The following is a 16,940-nucleotide window of genomic DNA, read 5'->3' on the forward strand; positions in this document are numbered from 1 at the left end:
GTCTACTACAGAGACTGTTTACACCACGCTTGTCCGCCCTGTTCTGGAGTATTTCTGTGCGCTGTGGGATCCGCATCAGGTGGGACCGACGGATGAGGCAATCATTAAAACAAAGGAGTTTTTCGATGCGACTAGATCTTCTCATGAAATTTCAATCACCAGTTATCTCCTTCGATTGTAAAAAAATTGTTTTGGCACCCACCTACATATGGAGAAAAGATCATCACGATAATATAAGAGTAATCAGGGCCTCGCACAGAAAAATTTAAGTGCTTGTTTCTCCCGCGTGCCGTTCGAGAGTGAAACGGTAGAGACACAGCTTGGAAGTGGTTCATTGAACTCACTGCCAGGTACTTTATTGTGAACAGCAGAGTAATCACCTAGATGTAGATGTAAATGTAGTCATGTCCTTTCCTGTTCCACTCACAAATAGAGCAGAGGAGAAACGACTGTCTGTAGGCCTCAGAACGAGACCTATTATCTCCCAGGTTATCTTCGCGATGCTTACGCGAATTGTATGTTGGTGGTAGCAGAATCGATGTGCATTCAGCCTCAAATGCAGGTTCTCTGAATTTCTGCAATTGTGCCTCTCGGAAAGAAAGTCTTCTATCCTCCAATACTCGATATTTGAGTTCACAAAGCATCTACTTAATACTAGTGTGCTACTAGAGCCTACCAATAACAAATGCAGCAGCACGCCTCTGAACGGCTTCATTGTCTTCTGTTATCTGACCTTGTGGGGATCTCTAACACTCCAACATTACTCGAAAGTGCGCCTCACTAGCGTTACATGTGTCCTCTCCTTTACAGATGAGCTACACTTTCCCAAAGTTCTCTCAATAAAACGAAGTCGAGCATTTGCCTTTCCTATTACAAATCCGACGTTACGCATAGGTATTTAACTGATGTGACTGTGTCAAGCAGCACACTAGTAATTCTGTATTCGTAAGCTAAAAGTTTGTTTTTACTACAAATTCACACTAATTATGTTTATATACGTTTAGAGAAAGCTGCCATTCGTCATACCAACTATAAAACCTGTCTAAGTCACCTTGCATCCTCCTACAATCACTCAACGACAACACCTTCCTGTACACCACAGCGTCATCAACAAATAACGGTAAACTGCTGCTCCCTGTTTAACACGCCATCGAGCACAGCGTACTGGAATTTATTATTTAAAAAATCTTCTAACCCCTCTCATAACTGAGAAGTAAACCACCTGCTCGGACCTTCGTCACCATTCTGTAATGTGGCACCATGTCAACTGTTTTCCGGAAATCTACAAATGTAGAATCTGTCTGTAGCCCTCCACCGGCCGGTGTGGCCAAGACGCTCTAGGCGCTTCAGTCTAGCACCGTGCGACCGCTACGGTGGCAGGTTAGAATGCTGCCTCGGGCATGGATGTGTGTGATGTCCTTAGGTTAGTCAGGTTTAAGTAGTTCTAAGTTCTAGGTGACTGATGACCACAGATGTTAAGTTCCATAGTGCTCAGAGCCATTTGAAACATTTTTTTAGCTCTTTCAATTGCTTCTTTGCGCCAGGAGTACCTACACTCCTGGAAATTGAAATAAGAACACCGTGAATTCATTGTCCCAGGAAGGGGAAACTTTATTGACACATTCCTGGGGTCAGATACATCACATGATCACACTGACAGAACCACAGGCACATAGACACAGGCAACAGAGCATGCACAATGTCGGCACTAGTACAGTGTATATCCACCTTTCGCAACAATGCAGGCTGCTATCCTCCCGTGGAGACGATCGTACAGATGCTGGGTGTAGTCCTGTGGAACGGCTTGCCATGCCATTTCCACCTGGCGCCTCAGTTGGACCAGCGTTCGTGCTGGACGTGCAGACCGCGTGAGACGACGCTTCATCCAGTCCCAAACATGCTCAACGGGGGACAGATCCGGAGATCTTGCTGGCCAGGGTAGTTGACTTACACCTTCTAGAGCACGTTGGGTGGCACGGGATCCATGCGGACGTGCATTGTCCTGTTGGAATAGCAAGTTCCCTTGCCGGTCTAGGAATGGTAGAACGATGGGTTCGATGACGGTTTGGATGTACCGTGCACTATTCAATGTCCCCTCGACGATCACCAGAGGTGTACGGCCAGTGTAGGAGATCGCTCCCCACACCATGATGCCGGGTGTTGGCCCTGTGTGCCTCGGTCGTATGCAGTCCTGATTGTGGCGCTCACCTGCACGGCGCCAAACACGCATACGACCATCACTGGCACCAAGGCAGAAGCGACTCTCATCGCTGAAGACGACACGTCTCCATTCGTCCCTCCATTCAGGCCTGTCGCGACACCACTGGAGGCGGGCTGCACGATGTTGGGGCGTGAGCGGAAGACGGCCTAACGGTGTGCGGGACCGTAGCCCAGCTTCATGGAGACGGTTGCGAATGGTCCTCGCCGATACCCCAGGAGCAACAGTGTCCCTAATTTGCTGGGAAGTGGCGGTGCGGTCCCCTACGGCACTGCGTAGGATCCTACGGTCTTGGCGTGCATCCGTGCGTCGCTGCGGTCCGGTCCCAGGTCGACGGGCACGTGCACCTTCCGCCGACCACTGGCGACAACATCGATGTACTGTGTAGACTTCACGACCCACGTGTTGAGCAATTCGGCGGTACGTCCACCCGGCCTCCCGCATGCCCACTATACGCCCTCGCTCAGAGTCCGTCAACTGCACATACGGTTCACGTCCACGCTGTCGCGGCATGCTACCAGTGTTAAAGACTGCGATGGAGCTCCGTATGCCACGGCAAACTGGCTTACACTGACGGCGGCGGTGCGCAAATGCTGCGCAGCTAGCGCCACTCGACGGCCAACACCGCGGTTCCTGGTGTGTCCGCTGTGCCGTGCGTGTGGTGCGTGTGATCATTGCTTGTACAGCCCTCTGGCAGTGTTCGGAGCAAGTATGGTGGGTCTGACACACCGGTGTCAATGTGTTCTTTTTTCCATTTCCAGGAGTGTATTTCTACGTCCTCCATTTGGAAGCCAGAGCGACACTCAAACGACGGTATGCTTGTACGATCTCCTGTGTGAATGATTTCTTAAACGGGAAGCTTCAAACATCAGCTTTGCTTTTGCTGTCTTTGTTGCCACAACAGACTGGTCTAAGAGTGACTGGATAGAAACCTTTAACCCACTTAGTGATTTTGATGATTTTGCGTATGACCTGAATTTTTTCCGGTCATTGTCAAGATCTTTCTCTATTGTATGACGCTGGAAGTTGTACACGCTCCGCACATTTATCTTCGTATAGACGCACGAATTTCTATTAAATGTTTCCTGTCAACATTTGTGCGTTTTGTTTTGGACCGAGGTTGCAACAATCTCTGCTTCCACAGTATCTTCCGGACTTGACTATTAAACCACGGAGAGTCCTTCGCATCCCTAATCCACTTACTTGACACATAAGCCTCCACAGCGCGCTTTACAATCAATTTAATGCCTCTATGTCCCTCATATTGGAGCTAAATGATGTTCACTCATTGTCTAAGTAGGATGCTAACGACTTCGCATTTGCTTTTTCTAGTACCAATACTCTCTTAGCTTTCTTGGTGGGTTTAAAATCACTAGTAAGTATCGCTGCTATGATGGCGCGCCGCGCTTGGTAAGCGCACGGTCTAGGCGCCTTCACACGTTCCGCGTGGCTCCCCCGTCAGCGTTTCCAGTCCTCTCTCGGGGATGGCTGTCTGTGTTGTCCTTAGCGTAAGTTACTTTAAGTTAGATTAGGTAGTGCGTAAGCCTAAGGACCAATGACCTCAGCAGTTCGGTCCCACAGGAACTTACCACAAATTGCGTATAAAAAAAGAAGAGAGGTGGCTTAATGATCACTAATCACTGTCTCTATACTGACACTGTAGATAAGGTCAGGGTCGTTTGTAGCTACAAGGTCTAAAGTATTTCCATTGCGTGTGGGTTGTCTAACCAGTAATTCAAGGCAGTTTTCAGAAAACATGTGCAAAAGTACTTCACAAAACTATCCGTCCGTACCCCCTGAAGTGAATCCATAGACGTCTCGGTCTATACACGGTGGATCAAAGTCGCCTCCATGTAATACTGCATGATCTAGGTGTTCCCCGTCTACTGAGAGTAGAATTTCCTTGAATCATTCTACAACTGTTTTGGTAGAAGCAGGTGGTCGGTAAAACATCCGATAATTAACCTGAGTTAACTTCGACCTGCTGCTAGGGTGCAGATAACTTCACAATCACTCTCCATTGCAACCTCGGTAGACGCAATATTTATGTAGACAGAAATGAACACTCCCCTGCCTATTGCGTCTAATCGCTCTTTTCGATAATCGTTCCATGCCTTGCTAAATATTTCGTACCTTTCTGCTTTAGGTTTCAACCAGCTCGGGGTTCCGAGAACTATTGGAGCATGTGAACTTTCCTGCAGAGCATTAAAATCAGGGGCATTGTTAAGAATACTTAAACAATTTAGTATTAAATTTAGTATTAAAATTTTGACAGTCTAAGTGTCTCACCTTTGTACGTGATCTGATTTCGCTCTCTGCATATCGATTGGTGAGGGTTCATCAGAGGTCCTCAAATTATCGCCTAGCCTAAAAAAACCATGTAACCCCACAAGCACACTGCTACCTGAGTAGCTGCTTCCTTTTTGTGATGCACCACTGACCTTTCAAGAAGAGCCGTGCAACTTTCCACCCCAGAGCGCATGTCCAACAGTCTGCAGCCATGACCGTCACAGTATCGATGGAGCCTATGGCTGAGATCCTCCATTCGGCTGCAAACCAAAGGACCTTCGATGTACTCTGAGTACAATGTTGAGCTCTCCCTGCACCCCGCGAGCGAGGCCAGCAGGTTACTCCATTTGCGCCAGCCGCCTTTATGAACTGAAGATGGCCTCATAACCCAAGCAACAGGTGTCACTGGTGTTGGCAAGACCAACAACTTGCAGACTGCTGCACCGTACACTTTCAACAGACGCAGGTAGGGGGGTCTCCTCCACATCTCCGATGAGGCCCCTCACCAGACTCGTGGGTTGCACGTCGGAATTCTTTCCAGCCATGGACGCTATTTCCCTAAAGGGTTACATAACGTGCCTAAAGCTGAAGCTCGAATAACTAGTAAAGCAGTATCCCGTGTGCCTGCTCAGACCCCATGAAGGAGCGATTACCGGTCCACTCACAAAGTCAGTGGGCCAGCGTCGCCATTGACACTCCGCCTCGAGCGACGGTACCGCCTAAGAAGCCTCCACACTCCCTGCAGTAAGCGCAGAGTACGCTAGAACTATGCATGTACACAAAAACATGTGAAGTATTTAAGAACTAAATTATGGAAACAAACAAAAACTCTAAATCTGAGTTCCTAGTCTTCGGGTGCTTCAACAAAAAGGCTCACGGCTGACAGGCCGTAATACCGCCATTGCACTCCTTTCCTTCCCTCCTCTTATCTCCGGCCAATCAAAGTATAGTATTATAAAGAACACATGATGATGGAAATAAACCAATTTTGGATTGTACCCCCAGCCACTCCTCTCTGCCCCAGACCAATCAGAACATAGCATAAAAATTGTGTCAAATGACAATATTTAGAATGGGACACATGAAGTCGTGCCCCCTTCTCTCCTTACCTGAAGCCAGTAAGGATGATGGAAACAGACAAATAGTATGTTTTATTTCTTCACCCATTCCTCTTTTTCCAGCCGATCAGAACATAGTATTAGAAAATAATGGCAGATATGTAGTAAAAATTTCGTTAACCTCCACTTGAAGGTCAAAGATATTCATTGTTTCCGTGAAAGCCAAACCTAGGCGTTATTTTCGGCATAAAAGTGGCATTATATGCATAATTTAGATACAGAGGGTTTCTGTGCGATATAATCCCCCTCCAATTTCTTTCAAACCAATCATAACACAATATTAAAAAACCAAGACGATGGAAATAGACCAACAGTGTGCCTTACACCCCACAGTCCCTCCAGTAATTGCACATTCAACACTGAACGCATAGTGGTAAATCCTAAATGGGAAACGGTACATTCTGAATGTTAAATGGCAAATGCTAAACGGTGAATGCTAAAGAGTCAATGCTAAAAGGTAAATTACACATGGTAAACGGTAAATGCTAAACACCTGATGGTAAATGCTAAACCTCTGCTAAATCCCAAAGGCTAAACGACAAACATTAAACACCAAAAAGTAAACGCTAAGCCATAAACAGGTAAAACTAAACGCAAAACAGTAATTACTAAACACACAACGCTAGATGCATTACGGGAAATACCTAAATGGTAAACAGCAAACCCTCGATTATAAATGCTAAACGCTATTACAATATAAAACTATAATTACCACACTCTAAGAAAATTTATGATGCATAAAAATGTTGTCAAATTAAATAATATCTTTGAAAAGTCGAAGCTGATTCAGAACAAAACCATACCTATAGCTTAATAATAAAAAGTGATTGTGAAGTCATAGTTATACATCATTTACATACACACGTATACAGGGTGGTTTAAATTAAAGAAGAGATTTACATTCAGGGGTGTCTACATAAACTACAATTACAATGTATCATTAAAGATCCATCAGTGTAATTCAAAAATTAGTTTAATCAATTGTTTATAACAGATGAACTATAAAAGACAGAAATACATTGCGAATATGGGAACACTGAACGTTTTTGGCACAGCTGCACCGTTGATTGTTTGTAGCAACATGCTGACTACAGCACAAGAGAAATTGAGAGAGGTCATGGTTCAAATGGCTCTGAGCACTGTGGGACTTAACATCTGTGGTCATCAGTCCCCTAGAACTTAGAACTACTTAAACCTAACTAACCTAAGAACATCACACACATACATGCCCAAAAAATTGAGAGAGGACAAGTTACACTCTCACCTATTTTTCATGTACGAAAAATTATTAAAGATTTGGTTACAACATTACGAACGTTGAACGATACCCTAGAACGTTAATGGCCTAAGCAGACGTTGATGGAGCCTGGTAGGGCGCTAAAAGCATGGGGTATTTTTGTGGTTCTTAGCTCACAGAAACGGCATGTTGGGAGTTGAAAGCAATTGGCGGCGAGCCGATCCCTCAGTTAATCTTGCCGGACAGTCCCACAGCCGTACAGGACAGACAGAGCAGCCCTAGTCGAGACAGGTCTGCAGCAGAACAGAGCCGAGCTATCTACCGTGGCGCCAGCGGAAGGCTCGGCTGGGGGCGACGGACTGAATGGATGCGTCTACACAGTGGAGTCGTAAATAGGGCATTGCGTGCAGAGCCACACGTAATAAAAATTCACAAGTTTTTGTGTTCACCGATACTGCAAATAGGCCTGTGATCCACTTTCATTGGCCGCCTCGGCTGTATAAGAAACTCCGACGTCTGAGAAACATTTTATTACACCTTGTAAGGTGTCAGGCAAATCCAACACGTTCCATGAAAACCCTGGCATGATAAGCCAATCCAGTAGTATGTCACATAGCTCTGAATAAATAGTGACATTAAATTAACCAAAGTAATACGAGTAACGAGTGAGCAAATGGAAAACCACAGACTAACACAAGAATGCCTAAATGCATGTCATACCTTCCCACCGTGAGACAGACGCAGTTCCGAGGGGAGAAACGAGAACAAAAAAATGGCTCTGAGCACTATGGGACTTATCATCTATGGTCATCAGTCCCCTAGAACTTAGAACTACTTAAACCTTACTAACCTAAGGACATCACGCAACACCCAGTCATCACGAGGCAGAGAAAATCCCTGACCCCGCCGGGAATCGAACCCGGGAACCCGGGCGCGGGAAGCGAGAACGCTACTGCACGACCACTAGCTGTGGACCAACGAGAACAGAAGCCGAGAGCAGAACTGAGGTAAGTTAGAAGGACCTACGATAAGGGACGGACACCCACGTCGCCAGCTAACCGTTAGGACCAATTAAAGATAATTGAGGGTCACTGTAGACCATTTTGATAGTTTTCTCCCTTGTGAAACTTAATTGAAACCTAGATTATAGATGTGATATGGCATAGGTCATCCATCGATCTATTGTAGAACTTGGAAACCCATTCAGGGAATATTCGTTCACATTTTTGTTGAATGCAGTTGGTTTTTACCATCCTGTATTAAAACATTTCCTTTTATCAATAGTGCAATTTATAAACAATGTTTTGTGAGTAGAATAAAATTTCAATGGTAAACTTAAACTTTTTCGACGTTATTTTACCAGCTAACTAAAAATAGGAAAGCCTTGAACCCCTTCCAGTAAATTTAGTTAGTATTAAGATTCTACAGGGACTGCAGTGGAGCTGACGCTGAAATCATTAAGTATTTGGTTATATCGTCGCTAGTCTCACTGAACTCTTCTGAATTCTACATGTCATGTGTGGTCTGGCGTCTCCTTACCAGCAACAGGTCCCAGGTTCAAATTAGTCAATTCCCTAAAAAACACGCTCAGAGCGTCGTTTCGTGAAAGTGGTAAAGAGACACGATATAGAAGAAACAGATACCAAGCAGAATGTTAGAACGTCACAGCTGGGACTAACATGCTCCAAGGCCAGGTGATTTCGATAAAGATCTTTAAGATTGTATCTGTTCACTTGTTGCTGCGGGAAGCGACACGACTTCGGAGAAAAACATTTTCCACCTCCGCGATAACTTAAAAAACCCAGTAATTGCCAGTTTCTTTTTTTTTCAGAGATGCAGGTTTCTTAATTCTTGCTCTGGTTCGACAGGAGTTTGTGCTGTCGTGTGTGAGTGGGGGGGTGGGGGGTGGGGGGGGGGGTAGATTTAGCGCCTCTAAAGCCCTATGATTTGCTCAAGACAGCGTGAAATTGGTGTCGTTCGTGCACTTTGTGAGAAAATGGAATTTTTTTATTGCGAGAGGTGCAAAGCACTCGTGTTCTGGACTTCAGTCTGGAAGCATCTTCTGGTCAAAGCTTTGGCATGTGTGGTTGGTACATGGGACCTGTCCTGAGACTGACTTTACTTGCAAGTAGTTAGAATGGAGTGCCTGTGGTGAAGTTCTTACTGTACCGACTTCAAACATCTCAGACTACTCATTTCCCAGGGGCACAATTATTCGATTTTAGCTTACCAGTTTAGATGTTTGGTATGCTTGTGCGCTATGTCGTATAAGTGGGCCAAATTGTCCTTGGTGTGACCAGTGAACGGGTGTGTCACACACTGAAATCTACCAGGATTACAGGGCTCGGGTATAGAGTGACTTGCGATCCGTCTGCCTGATCGATAGACAGTGAGATTTTTGCATTTATTTCGTGGCCACGTTCGATTTACAGGAGGCACCTCCACATCTCACCACTGTCATGCACTTCTCACCAGCTGCAATTTACATCGCAGAACAAAGCAAGCAGGGTAATGTACTGCTGCTCTGGCCTTCTCAGAGCGTGCAGATCTCAATCGCCACTTGCTCTCAGCTGCACCTGTGTTGAGAAACTTCTGTAGATTATCAATCAAAGTCTACTCAGTCTCAGATTGCATAATCCACAATTTTAGGGCCAGAGTACTTGACACACTTCTGCCACCCAGGATCCTTATCCATTGCCCTCATAACCCAACTGTTAGTTGTTTACAGTATTCAATCAATAACTATAATTAATATATGTTTCTCCTTTCGAAAAATAAATGTTGTTAGTAAACTAAATATTGCCTACATTTTCAATCAATTTCTATAGCCACCCCACGGGTTAACTTTCATTGTGGCGTCTCATGCCAGGATAACTTTCAAAATCATTTTCTATGTTGAAATTTGAGTGAACACAATCCACTGTTCAAGTGCAAAGTGCATTCCGTCGTCGAATGAGCAAGAAGTCGCCGCTGGACATGTAAATTTACGACTGGCATACAAAACTCTTGGAAGTTGGCTGGAGATACAAAAGAGAAGAGCACTGGTCGGCCACACAAATCTGATGAAAATGTCGAGCATATCCGAGATGCGTTCACACGGAGCCCTCAGATGTCCACAAGACGTACAGGCCAGAAACTTCAACTCAAACAATAGTGTTGTGTATTTTGAAGCGGCGTTTGCATACGAAGAATTACAAGTAGCACTTAGTGCAACAACTGTACCCCAGCGACCACACTAGAAGGTATGAATTTTGCATAACAGCTCTCCAGGATATGGAGAGAACACTTCACCCGAATGATTCTTCCTTTCGGTCGAATCGACGTTTCATCTATCGAGTAAAGTAAACTGTCAGAATGTAAGAATTTGGGTATTACAGAATACTGGCGTCGTCGACGAACGTGAAAAGAGACTACCGAAACTGAATATGTTTTGTGTCGTTTCTGTTATTAAAGTTTATGGACATTTTCGGAGGAAACTGTCACAAGCATGTCATTCCTGGACATGCTGCAAAACTGGTTGCTTCCTCAACTTCATTAAAATTCCTATTATTTCATTTTTATGCGTGACGATAAACTCCTCACAGGCACCTTGAGGTGTGGCAAAGAGTAGTTGCAGTTAATAATCGACATCCAACAATTCCAATTTGTTGAACGACGCATCGGAGGGGCAATTGTTCATCGCTCTCTTGCAGACATGCAGTTGCCAAGAACAGAGTCCTGTCCGATTAAGATGAGAAATACGACGAATATTCCATGTGATATGAATAGCTTATGTAGCTGGATAATGAAGCAGCATCCTACCGTACCAGTTTTGAAATGGCTTCCTACAGAGACAGTCCAAAATTTTGGTGTGGAAGAAGTTACGACACGATTCGAAGACGTGGTTCATACTGGAAGTAGATCTTGATAACCCGGAAATATGCACGATTTACATTCGGCGTTACTCTTATGTACAGAGAAAATAGCAACTCCATCAAGCAGTAATAAATCAAAGAAACTGTTTTCGACCTTAAAAATTATGTCATCCATTATAGAAATTTGAAACAGTATTTGAAAACCCAATTGGTTTTAAATAAGACTCATCGAAGCTTATCATTCAGGCAAACTCCTTCGATGAAGATATATGTAGAGATTAATCCACCAAACTGCATGATGCACGAAATGAGTTTTAGAAAAACTTCTTCACGCTCGTGAACAATACCTTATTCGGAAAACCATACAAAACATGCGGAAGATGTGGGTCATCAGACTTTCAAAGTCATGGGGAAGCAGTTTCGGACTGGCCGCATTAATTGCAAAACCTGATTTCCTAAGGAGCATTGATTTTTTTTATAGAAATATTGTCGTCATTGGGCTTAGCAGACTAAATATGGTCTTCGACAAAAAAAATCGAATGGCGAATTTAGATGTTTCGAACCGCTTCTTTTCGAGACAGGGTGGATGGCTCACCCATAATTTATTATTATATGTAAAATTTTACTTTACTCTGTCTCAGACTGATGACAAAGACGACGCTTAGGAAGATGATGATAATGATGTCCTCAAAGTTCACGTGGTGTTCTCCTACTGTGGCTGATCAAGAGGAAGAGGGTGATAGACCACAGTTTCTCCACAGGTTCTGTAACAACGAAAAAGAAAAAAAAATATATAGATAATCAGTAATATTATTAATAGCAAAATATATACCCAACCAAAGAAAAAAATTAAATATGCATGAGTTATCATTATATAAAGAGTACTTCAATCGTTCAGGAAACTGACCATTCCTAATGAAAAATTACAAATATGGTTAAATACAGAACTAACATGTGCAGCACAGTACATTAATATTCTGCTAGGCACTCCATCATAACCATGAGAGTCCTTAGTCTTCAGTGATTTAATTCTTGACTCAATCTCATCCATGTCTGTATCACAGAGGAGTATTTCACACATCAATCTCGGAAAGGCATTTGCCAAGAAAGTTATATGATTCCCTGTAGAAACTAAATTTTTGTTTAATTCACCAGAAATTCTCAGAAAATGATTCTTAAATACTGTACATATATCTGATTTATCAGTAACAAAATTATTTTTACTACGAACTGACTTTATATCGTCGACCTTGTGCTGTTGACCAGAGACTTCCTTCACAACTCACCATATGGTTTTAATTTTATCCTGTGAATTAGCTATTCTATTTGCATACCACATTCTCTTTGCCTTCCTAATAACCTTTTAAGCACCTTGCAGTACTGTTTGTAATTGGCTACTGTAGCTTGATTGTGACTACTCCTAATATTTTGATATAATTCCCTGTTTGTTCTGCATGATGTCCTTATCCCACTAGTCAGCCAACCAAGCTGCCTTTTATTGCTAGTACCCCATTTAGAACTTTGTAATGGAAAGCAACTCTCAGAAGGCATGAGAAATGTGTTATGGAAAGCATTATATTTATCATTTGTTTTACCGCCACTATAAACATCCTGCCACTCTTGTTCCTTAGCAAGTTTTAAAAAACTCTCTATTGCCGTTGGATTAACTTCCCTTCATAGTTTGTAATTATATGTGACATTTGTTTGACCACAAAAGCATTTTAGCGTTGAAATTTGTACTTCATGGTCTGAAAGGTTACTCTTTTACTAACAGAATGTCCATCTAGTAATGAAGGATTAATAGAAATTGTCTATGGCTGTGCTACTCTTCCCCTGCAACCTGGTTGGAAAAAAAACAGTCTGCATCAGATCATATGAATTTAGGATATCTACCAACATCCTTTTCTTTTTTGCTCCATCATATACAAAATTTATATTGAATTCACCACATATAAGAAATTTTTGGTACTTCCTACAAAGTGAATCAACAACCCTCTCTAGCTTGAGCAGAAATGCTCTGAATTCAGAGTTAGGGGACCTAAAACAACAACAATTCGAAGTTTAGTTTCACGAAAGTCAACTGCCCGTGCACAACATTCAAATATCTGTTCAGTGCAGGGCTTTGATACGTCTATGGACTTATATGGAATAATGTTTTTTATGTACAGCCAGCCAATATTTATCCTGGTAAAGGAAGTCTCTGAATTGCTAAATTACTTAAGTGGTGCTCCGACATACCAATAATCTTAGAGCCGACATCTACAAGCAGTTCATTAACTTTATCTCTTACCTGCTAATTCCTTCTCTACTTGGAAACTTGACGTCCTCTGAAAGTGAGCCCTTAGTTTTAGGGACTTCCTTTAAACAGGTATACCTGTTCAATTTTAAAAAGGTACAGCTCTGACAACAACTACTACAGGAATTTTTCTATGAGTGATCTAACCACGCCCCGCAGTGTGGCCGCGTGGTTAGAGGCGCCAAGTCACTGACTGCGCGGCCCCTCCCGCCGGAGGACTGAGTTCTCTCTCGGGGATGGGTGTGTGTGTGTGTGTATGTTCTTAGCATAAGTAAGTTTAAGCAGTGCGTAAGTCCAGTGACCGATGACCTCAGTAGTTCGGTCCCTTAGAAATTCACACACATTTGAACATTTAATCCCACCATTACCCACTACATTGTCACCTATAAGCTTTGCCAGCCTCCCCTACCCATACCTGTTGAGGTGCAGGCCATGCCTAATGAAACCCGATCTACTGATAGGCCCCACGGCACCACTGAAATGAGACCCATGCCCTGTGCCATTAGCGCCCTCCCCCTTCCCATGTTAACGCACCTAACAGCTGCATTAAGATGAGGCCGATCATGACGCTGACACAGTTGCACGAAATGCACATTAGTGCCACCAGATAGAGTAGCTATCTTTACCAGGTCATATTCCCCATCTCTATCAAGATTGTTCCCTGCTCCACCCACTATCACTACCTGATCCTCCATAAAATTCCTACTAACTCCCCTATGCTGTCAATCACCGGAGCCAACCCTGCACTAGGCTTCACAATGATCACTCCCCAACTCTTCCTGAAACTGCTGGCCCACACTTCTACCGTGCGAACTACGTAGCAGCAGAGCCTTCTTCTTTGTGTTAGATTTTGCAATTGACCTATGCCACCTAACTGCTGATACTGTAATACTCAACGCAGTTAAAACACTGAATGAAAATTTTACTGAAACATTTCACTAGAAACGATAAGATACGTCAGCTTAAAACTAAAGCAACAAGTTTACTAAACGACTTCAACGCACAGCGAGCGAACGTTACCAAAAGTTCATTAAATCATTATTTCGTCATGAACAGCACGAAATACCGCTGAAAACTATTAAATTTAGTAACTGTACAACAGAACTAAAATAACATTGTCAGTATTTAGCTTTATAACCGCTACAGGCCTCCACGCTGCCCTCCAATAATAAATTGGTGATCCCTTGATGCATCAAGGGATCACCACTTTAGTATTGGAGAGCAGCGTGGAGCGTAAAAATGCTAGAGGGAGACCAAGAGATAAATGCACAAAGCAAATTCAGAAGGATGTAGGTTGCAGTAGGTACTGGGAGATGAAGAAGCTTGCATAGGATAGAGTAGCAGGGAGCTTCATCAAACCAGTCTCTGGTCTGAAGACCACAACAACAACAACCGCTACAGTTGCAACTACACATTACTGAGGCGTGAGGCTTGGACAAACGACGGAGGCTCACTCTCGGATAACAAACTACTCGAGTTAACAACACAGGAAGAATGACTGAGATTAATGAAAATCCACTATTAAGTTACATTTACATAAAATATTAACGCAAATAAACTTTGGAATAAGTAACTGAAGACTAAAGCTTTATAAAATATTGACGAGAAACTTCAACAGCAGTCCAGCACACTTGACGTCACACGTTGCCGTAATTGTTCTGTTTGTTGATCCGTAGTATTTTGAGGGTGCAGGTGCAGGAACTCCAGTTCATCAACCGGTATTTCGACCATCTTAGGAAATATCGGCTGAAGAAACGGAAACTCTGTGGCTGCACACCCGCAATTTGAAACATTACTCAATGCAAAATGCACAGCGAAATCGTGAATCAGGTTATGTTTATTGTATACAAATGCAGATATGGTCCTTTTTTCGAAGTCAAGGTAGAATACGTTTACAGAAACACGTCTGTTAATTCTTTGAAAAAGAAATTTACGATTTCTTGGCTTGGTGCCTAACCGAAACGGATAAATTATAATATTTATGTCATCTGCAAAAAGTACCAGCTCTGCTTGACACATGTTATGAGGAGCTCTAGCGGGGGTTCGCGTATGTAAGAAACAGTACTAGACCCCAAACTGAACGCTGAATGATTCACCACCTCATTTCCAATGTTGCTATTGATTCAAACAGTTGTTTGTAACGCCATTATTGTGATAAAAAGAAACATTTATAGAAGTGTGTGACAATCCACATAATTGTCTTTCCTCGTAGGCTGCTCGTGACGTCACCGCAGAATTCGGTGCCGCCACGTATCACGGATTCGCGGAGCCATGTTCAGGCCCACTACCGCCAGCCGGTCGAGCTGCCGTGCGCTGCACAGGGCTTCCCGCTGCCTTCCTACATGTGAGTACAGCGCCACCTGCATAGCACCTCTCTAGGAAGCTCCTTATCTGTTCTACTATCGAGATTGGGAACTATCACGTACACCTCGTAGACATTATTGCGTGGAACAGTTGAGTTGCTGCGACACAGGCGTACACTTCTGAATAAATTGTAAATGCATAGAATGGTGAGTGCTTTCGTTGTAATCTCCAAAGAACTGTATTTCGGAATCTGAGAAGGATGTAAACGCTATCACATTTCCGCTGCTCTATACCGACCCTCTGTGGTTACATCGTGACTAGTTTCGACCTTTAGTCAATTTCAAGCAGCACCCGGATACAAAACCAAAGTTGCAACATACAACATGTCTTAAGTGTTACAGTAAATAAGTTATACCGAACTTTATAGAAATGCTGCAAGTGACCACCAATGTGGTCGGGGTTTAGTAATTTTTTTTTAAACGATTAGATTGCCAGAAAGTGCCGAATAGCATTTTTCTGAACGGTTTTATAATGGCCTACCTCTGTAAAACCATGGTTCGTATCTGGGCAGTGCTTCCAAATGATTCACAGTACTAACAGGTCGAAAAGTAAATGCACTGAGTGAGGTGGCACAGCGCTAAGACAATTGACTCGCTTTCAGCAGGACAGTGCTCCAAATCGCCATCCAACTTGAGGTTTAAATGATTTCATTATTTCACTTAAGCTAAATGCCGGAATGGTTCCTTTGAAAAGGACGCCATTGATTTCCCTCACCAGTCCCAGCTTTTGCTCAGTCCGTCTTGACTTCATCGTCGACCGACCATTAAATTCAAATCTTCGTTCCTTCCTTCCTTCGCGATATCGTTCACCCTCGTGTGGATAATCGTTATATCTTCCACACCCCAGAAGGCTGACAGAGACACTTCTCAAATATTCAAGATCACTTAATTCAGTTTTCACAAAAGTTGAAGATAATTTGGGTGTAGTTTAGTAACAAAAGCTAAATGAAGTCAAACTGACGCCTGACACCAAAAGAAAGATACAGTGTTAGCAACCTGTGTGTAGTCCTTTCTTATTGGGTGGCTGGAGTTAGTTAAGTGGATACTTTAATTAAAAAATTACTTACGCCCTGTAAAAATGTATACAAGTAAATCATCAGCAGATCAATCATTAATGGATGAATTTCACGACTAAATCAACCAATGATCACATTGAATTCAGTTCATTACTCGTAAGTAATCAAATTACATAAGGAACGAATTTAACAGTAACTGAAATCAATAAACTAAATCCTTGGCAAACTTGGACAAGGAATAGGGAATGGTATTTCTAATTTAATGGGTATCTGAGCAAAACATTATTTTTGGAGGTTGTAACATGATTGCCATAGATTAGTGCATAGAGATAGGAAATACAATGGAAGGATGTGAATGTGCCGCGTGTGCATCTACTGCCGAAGTCGAAAGCATATTGAAGGTCTAACTGCAAATAAAACATCGAAAAGAAGACTTGAATCACTGAACATCATTATGAAAACTCGCTCTAGCCCTACAGTTCGCTTCACTGTTGCGGCTGGATCTCATCATACTTAAAATCAGCAAGTGGCAGCTGAAGTGTGAAAAAT

The 16,940-nt window shown here is 43.1% G+C and overlaps 1 protein-coding gene across 1 annotated transcript in view; it reads left to right on the forward strand.

Annotated features, from left to right (window-relative positions):
• Positions 1-16,940, forward strand: part of LOC126298115 (Down syndrome cell adhesion molecule homolog) — a 1,905,244-nt gene that overhangs the window by 1,638,152 nt on the left and 250,152 nt on the right. Inside the window, exon 7 of the mRNA XM_049989435.1 lies at positions 15,225-15,356. Coding sequence (XP_049845392.1) covers positions 15,225-15,356 — 132 coding nt within the window. The remainder of the gene's footprint in view (positions 1-15,224; positions 15,357-16,940) is intronic.

Source organism: Schistocerca gregaria, chromosome X, assembly GCF_023897955.1.
Source record: "Schistocerca gregaria isolate iqSchGreg1 chromosome X, iqSchGreg1.2, whole genome shotgun sequence".
Classification (NCBI taxonomy): domain Eukaryota; kingdom Metazoa; phylum Arthropoda; class Insecta; order Orthoptera; family Acrididae; genus Schistocerca; species Schistocerca gregaria.